The 7,510-nt window shown below is 39.7% G+C and overlaps 1 protein-coding gene across 1 annotated transcript in view; it reads right to left on the reverse strand.

Moving 5' to 3' along the window:
• LOC119425471 (exostosin-1) overlaps positions 1 to 7,510 on the reverse strand; it is a 136,917-nt gene that overhangs the window by 23,479 nt on the left and 105,928 nt on the right. Inside the window, exon 5 of the mRNA XM_037692999.1 lies at positions 5,140 to 5,272. Coding sequence (XP_037548927.1) covers positions 5,140 to 5,272 — 133 coding nt within the window. The remainder of the gene's footprint in view (positions 1 to 5,139; positions 5,273 to 7,510) is intronic.

Here is a 7,510-nt window from a genome sequence, read left to right on the forward strand (position 1 = left end):
TAGCGTTAGCGTTCACTAATGTTTTTTTATATCTGTTTAGCGTTAGCAAAGCAAAGTTTATAGTTAGCAGAATGCGTTAGTGAAGTTAACTTTCTAGTTAGCTGTGCCCACCACTAATCACTGTTTTTAACAGACAAAACACTCTTCAGAGTTTGGTTTGGCAGCATAAAGCTTCCCTAGAGGAGCAGAGGTTCTTAGTTGGGGCTTGAGTTTGTCTGTGTTTGAGAGAAAACCCCTAAAAGACTTTCACACGACTGAAAAGAGAAGATGCGTCACATTTACGATGCAATAAAGAGCTCCGTGCACACACGTGTGCAAACGAGTGATCGAAAAGTGTAAGACAAAGAAGCTAAACGAGGTAAAAACTAGCCATTATTTACCGACACATTAAAACAAGACGTTAAAACAATAAATGTTTGATGATGTGTGTGTTAATGAGAACATTTAAATGAAAAGCAACAAGCCGTCAGTGAAACGCTTTACTGCTGTAATGAATTTTACTGACAAACACTTGGTTTGTTACCTAATAAAGTTAATTGTATCATACTTTATGTTTGAACTAGTAGTTAATATATTTACTGCTTATGACAGATAATGCTACAAATTATTATATATGGCATTGTTTGTAACAGATGTGAAAATGTTTAAATTTTGTCCATTATTGAGCAAAAACATCCAAAACTGGCAACAAAGGGCAGGCAACTTCACTTTAACCCATGAAAAATATATTATTAATATTATTCTGTATATTATTATTATTATTATTAGCCATGGAGGAGCTCAGATGGTTTAGAGAGTCTGATATAATTGAGAGTAAAGTTATAAGAGAGGTATAAAGAAGCTGGAAGTAGAACTAGTCTCACTTGGGGAGATGATTTGCTCTGAACTCTTTTTAGATGAGTTTTCATCAGAACAGTTTTGCAGCATTTCCTATAATAAAGTCTTTAATACTCCGTTTATACTTAAAACCGTGGCATTCATTGACAATTAAATAACTGATATAACTAATAAATATGTTAAATATTTCTTGTTGTAAACTTTGTTATGGTATGATAAAAATGAATGTTAACAGTCCAGTTTGTTAAACCAGTAAACGCTGGCTGCTCCAGCAGTGAGTCGGTGTTAATGAGAGACAGACTGCATCGTGGAAGAAATCATTTTAGTATTTAGGAAGTTTGGCCTAATATACATGATTTTACCCATTTTGTCACATAACGTTTTTTTTTTGTTTTTTTTTTTACTTGGCACAACCAAAGTGAAACAGGAAGTGACATCAAAACGTGAACAGTTAATGTTATCTTTCCAAAGTTGTATTTATATTTATAACAAAAATGCCACACAGGCACTTTAATGGTTTCTCTGGATGGCCCTCCAAGTATTTAGGGTCACATGCAAATGTTGACGAATAGTGAATGTTGGTTTAATGGGAATTTAAATTTACCTTGTGGTAAAATTCAAAAGCTAATTTATTTCAAGTTCAACCTGAAAATTGCTATCCTGGGTAAATTTGTTCCAAAATTTCAATCTGGCATCAAAACTGATCTTTTTTTATTTACAAGTTTTAACCCTTAAAACACAAACTTTTTTATAGACGAAAATCCAAACTTCAGATTTGAGGGTCCTTCCAGCATGGCCACCAGTTTGACTAATGAGCCTCCATTTATTTTGGCTTTTTATGATGCAACACCAAAGACATGATGCAATCACAGTAGAGGATGATGCAACATGTATGAAATGTGATGTATGACAACAAAACAGACACAAAGGGCATTTTTGTCTAAAAACATCTAAATGTCAAATGGTCCTAAAACAACAATGCAAATTAAAAACAAATAATGAACTAGAATTAAGAGAGAGCTGCTGCCTCTCAGCGGGAAGGTTGCTGGATCTATTCCCGGCTGGGGACTTTTCTGGGTAGAGTTTGCATGTTCTCTCCGTGCTGCGTGGGTTTTCTCCTGGTACTCCGGTTTCCTCCCACAGACCAAAAACATGCATGTTAGGCTGATTGGTAACTCTAAATTGTTCCTAGGTGTGAGTGAGTGTGAATGGTTGTCTCTGCGTCCCTGTGATGGACTGAAGACATGTCCAGGGTGTCCCCCACCTCCAGTTTTGTGTCTTGTAGAGAGCTAATGTTCCTCAAACACACACAAATTTTGTAAAATAGTAGAAATCTGACAATAAAAGTTCTCTGTGAGATCCTGGGATCATTGGAGGACTTTGACATTATCATTTTTTTTTTTTTTTTGCCAATAAAAACAGTATTTAAAAGGTTAATACTTTGAGAATGAAAAGATTTATTGTCTGATTGTGAAAAGTTGGAGCCAGGGTGCCCAGGATATCAAACTTCAGGCCAAACGTCAATGGTTTGGAAAACATTAGCTTTTGAAACACCATTAAAACAATGTTCGCAGTTTGCAACGTCAAAAATAAAATACAACTTCCGCTATTTAGACGGTCGTATCTCAGAAACACTTGAGAGCCAACGCCCGTACTTCTGCAGGTGTCCACGTTACATATAGATGTTCTTCTAAATTAATTTTCACCCAAATCCAAGTCCGTTACCCTGAAAGGGTTTGGGAGCTTTGGTTGGGTTCATTCAGACTGGCCCAGCTGTGGACTTTGTATGTATATGTGTGTGTGTGTATGTGTGTGTGTATCAGCTTGGCAGCTCTGTATGATGATGAAGTGAAGTGAGAGATGGAGCGGCTCTTGGGTCGAGGGGGGAAATATCGGCGCTGCTGAACCGTAGTGGGAGAATGTTGGGTTGAGCGGTGGCAGCAGCAGTAGCAACGCTGACTTAAAACCTATGATGGACGTGCTGGTGTGTCAGCAGGACTAATACAAACATCCGTCTCGAGCCCATTCGTCCACTCCACTTGCTCTAGACAGAGTTATTGGAGGAGGGCACTAGATCAAAGCTGAAGGCCATTTTTTTGCTGCTCAATCAAGAAAAAAAAACCTGCTGCGCCGCTTCAGATGGAAATCTGAGGAAATGGTCTCGTTGGACAAAAAATGTGACAAAAGCAGAGTCATAGATGAAGGCAGTCCTCGCAAAGTCCCATGAAATGAGAAAGAAGACCTGGTCATTCTTTGGGGCGTGGGAACCGTTAACACGGAAATGCTCATGTTTCTCTGAGGAAGGGAGGTAAATAATATCCTATGTAGGGGTGCACCGATGGCAGTTTTCAGGCCGATCACCGATCTCTTAAACAGTCTGACCTGCCAATACCAATTTTGTTTTATAAGCGACACTGTCAGGTGTTATAAGGTCACAATGCACCTTCAATTTTCCAATATTATTTTATTGAAAACATACCCTTGAACAATATCCTAGAAACAATACAAACTTGTTTTAACTGGCCATGAGGTCGTGCTCTGAAATATAAATGAAGTTCAGACAATTCTTGTTAAAACTACAATAAAAATAAAAAAAATAAAAATCAGTAAAATCGGTTTTTCATGCAAGTATCGTCCGATTTCCCAAAATTAAGGAAATCGGGGCCAATAAATCAGCCAGACGATTTATTGGTGCACCCCTAATCCTATGTGGCAATTCCTTAAAGGTGAACAGATTTAGTGCAGTAGAACTTCTAGCTTCAGTGTTTTGAAACCACCTGGAGGCGACGATAGAAGTAACTCCTGTAGAAAAGTGCTGAAAGTGTCTCTGTAGCAGTAAACGCTCCTGATCAGTCCTTAAACCGAACTTTTTCCATCTGAGGCAGGCGGTTAAAAACACAGTAATTCACACGTTCATCACAACCTCGTAATGCACTTTGTTTAGGGGTCAGTGCTTCCTCCATCTCTAATATCCAGAGGAACAAAACGTCACTGCACGTTTTGAGTGGAGCGAGAAAATATTTCCGTTTTAGCCTCAGTCCACTTTAGACTTTGTTTAAATAATATTTTATTAGCTTTAAAAGCCTGTCATAGACTGGCCCCCATCATACAGCCTCCTGTCCTCTCGGGTCAGCTGATCAGCTGCTCCTCGGTGTGCCAAACACCAAGCGTGATATTAAACAGTACTTAATGCTGCAGCTCCTAAAATGTGGAAAGCCCTCGTTTGCACATTAGGCCAGACTCTTCCCTCCCTGTGTTTTTAAGTCACTTTTTAAAGCCCATCTCTTGTCCTTGACCTTTGACACCATGTGACACATTGACTTTTAATTTTATTTGAATCGATTTTGTGTTGCATTTACTTTATAGTTTTCTTTCTTTATGTTTTGTGACACCTGTTAATCTTGTGCATTGTTCTGTACAGCACTTTGGTCGTGTGCTTGTTTCTGGTATGGTAGTAAAGGTGAGAGAATATCAACATGTTCATCCATCCAGCCATTATCTTTTACCCGCTTCTTCCATTTTGGATCACGGGGGTCGCCGGTGCCCATGTCCAGCAATCATTGTGCGAGGGGCGGGGTACACCCTGGACGGATCGAAAGTCCATCACAGGGACACATAGAGACAAACGAGACAAATGAGACAAACAACCATTCACTCTCTCACTCACATCTAAGGACAATCAGCCTAACATGCATGTTTTTGGTCTGTGGGAGGAAACCGGAGTACTCGGAGAAAACCCACGCATGCACGGAGAGAACATACAAACTCCACCCAGGAAGGCCCCCGGACCGCGATTTGAACCAGCAACCTTCTCGCTGAGAGGCAACAGCTTACAAAAAAAAAAAAATAATTTACTTTACTGTCCTAACCTAAAGATTATTCATACCTAAATATGTTTGACCTGAGCATCAAAATAAATGTTTTAGTCAAATATAGATAAAGTATATAATGAACAATAACACCTACATTTCCATCAGATAAATAACAGCCAAAAGTTAAACCAACAAAACTAAAAGGTTTTATTGATTCCTGCAGAATGACTCCTGACTTACTATTTTTGACTCAAATGAAATTTTGGACCCTTCAGAACTTGTATTTATTCTGTAAAATGAAAGATATTAGCAAAGCTGCATGCAAAGGTGGATGTCATCTGCATAGAACTGACACTGTACGCATAATATTGGTTCTTAATGAGTTGACAAAAAAAACACACAAAAAAAGATGCAAATGGAAACAAGAAAAGGACCAAGAATGCATCCCTGTGGCACACCACGAGTCAGCTGAAGCATGTGTGTTACTGACCCAGTGAGGCGTAGTAGAACGGGAAGTCTCTCAGGTAACTGGAGTACTGTGGCAAAGCAAACAGACCCCCGGGGTGGCTGTTCCACATCAGGCTGCTTTTGGAGCCGTGCTCCAGGATTCGGTCCTGGATGATCTGCAAACAGAAAAATCACCAATTGAATTTAGTCTTTTTTTACTGTGTTTAGCCACTTGAATTAAATTTTATGTTTGTTATATTTACTTCTTGACTGGGAACAGGGTAAAGAGAAGAGTAATTGGAAGTTTGGCCCAAACTGTTGAAATGATGTGAAATACACAGAACAAATGCGTGGCTTTTACCTTGGACAAATAAAGACCAGAGGGAAATGATTAAAAATAAAGAGGGATCCTGCCTCTGATACAACTCGGCTTCAAATAGTTTTTTTGTTTTTAAACACCATTTAAAAAATTCCCCTTTTATGAAATTACTTTTTATTTGCAAGGATTCCTCTAAGTGAGTAAAAACCAATACAAATCTGTGTTTTAAAACATTTTACTGCCGTCGCAGAGAAGTCATCAAAATCACAACTTTATGTGTGGATAAAAGAACCATCGTAATCTTCTCGGATTACAAAGGATGAAATAATAAGGATTAAATCAATGCGCATTGTAATCACACCGATAAAAACATCTCGCATTGAGAAATGAGCCCTCACAAAAAATAGGAAGAAGCAGGTAGTCATAAACGTAAATAAAAGCTCTAATAACCTTTCGATTCAGGATGTAACTAGACTATTATTCAACGCACATCTGGCAGTTTAAAACGGGCGTCGGATGAAAGTAGGAAACCAGCAGAAGTCTTCCAATATTTGTTTTGAAACAAAACAAAAGCTGCTATTGATTGAGTCCAGAGTGACGAGTGTGGCACGAAGCAAAGCTGAAGGAATCGTGTGTTATTGTGTAATATTTCCCCCATGGACGCACCAAAGAGGGGTCAGACCAGAAGGCCAGACGCTTCAGAACCAGTCAGTCATTCAGACAGACGCCGTGGGGGGACAACACAGAAGAAGTAATCAGCAGCATCTCTGCATCAGTCTGTCAGGACCGCCCCGATCCGTTCTGAGCCCAAATAGAGCAGTCAGTCAAACGGTCAGACGTGAGAGTGGCCACTATTTTCCACAACTGCAGCTGAACGGGCATGAGGGGAGAGGTATCGCCGCTGTGCCTTTGAGCCATGCCAAAGTGCTTCAGTAAAACAGACACAGGTTTGCAGCCATGTTTTACGGCGGCTGTTGGCTCGGCAGCTTAAAGGGAGGATATACGGCGCAGAAAGTCAGCTTGTTGACGGCTGTTAAAAGCTCTTATTGCAGCTAGAGGGGCCGCGCTGTGATGATATCGACGAAACAAAACAAAAATTCATCACGGAAGGAAAGTAATGTGAGGAAAAACAACAGCGCTGCGCAAGTTTCTTTTACTTTTCCGAGCTCCGTCCCCGAGGCCGGTCGATAAGCGCTCACCTCAGAAAAACAGATTAACTCAGGACCCGTTGACTTCTCTATAAAAACACTGCCTGCCACCTTCAAACCCCGCAGCACTTTACACCTTATGACGGGTAATTTTGCTCGCTTGGCTGCAGCTCCCTCCCCGCCGGCAGCCCTCAGTCGGACATGATGGACGACTCAATCTCACCTCCGAACAGCCACAATCAACCAATTAGAGCATGATAGATAAATCCTGCGTCTGCGGGAGCACGCTGCGGACTTGACTTTAATTGGTCAGTTTAATAGGTGCACCAGCGGCATGAAACACGCGATACTGACCTTGTGATTGGCTGAAACGTTTCCTTTTCCTGACTGAAAACACCGTACGATCCACCCTTTAAGCTCGCCACATCCAAACGCCCACACGGCTCCGTTTTATTTCTGTACAGACTCACTAATGACTAAAGTGATTATTTAACTGAACCTTAAATTAAATTCAACATTTGAGGTAAAGTATTTAATTCCCCACAAATAAATCCAACTACTACGTTCTAAAACAGAGGTAGGCAACATTTTTTCCCAAAGGGCCACATCAAAACGTTTAAAGCAATCAAAGGGCCGCATAAAGAATTAGAAAATAAATGTTCTTTATGACAGATAATATAGAAGACATTTTTTAGGCTTTTTCTTATTGTAGCATAGTTAGAATGTTTTATAAAACATGTCTTTCCCATATCTTTAAGGAATATAAGACATTCTGTAAACTGGCTCTTGTGATGATATGTTATACACATTAGCTTAACATGTTATACACACTAGCTTAACATGTTATACACACTAGCTTAACGTGTTATACATGCTAGCTTAACATGTTATGCATGCTAACTTAACATGTTATACACACTAAATTAACATGTTATACATGTTAGCTT

The sequence above is a fragment of the Nematolebias whitei genome, chromosome 19 (assembly GCF_014905685.2).
Source record: "Nematolebias whitei isolate Nwh7 chromosome 19, NemWhi1, whole genome shotgun sequence".
In the NCBI taxonomy this organism is placed as follows: Eukaryota; Metazoa; Chordata; class Actinopteri; order Cyprinodontiformes; family Rivulidae; genus Nematolebias; species Nematolebias whitei.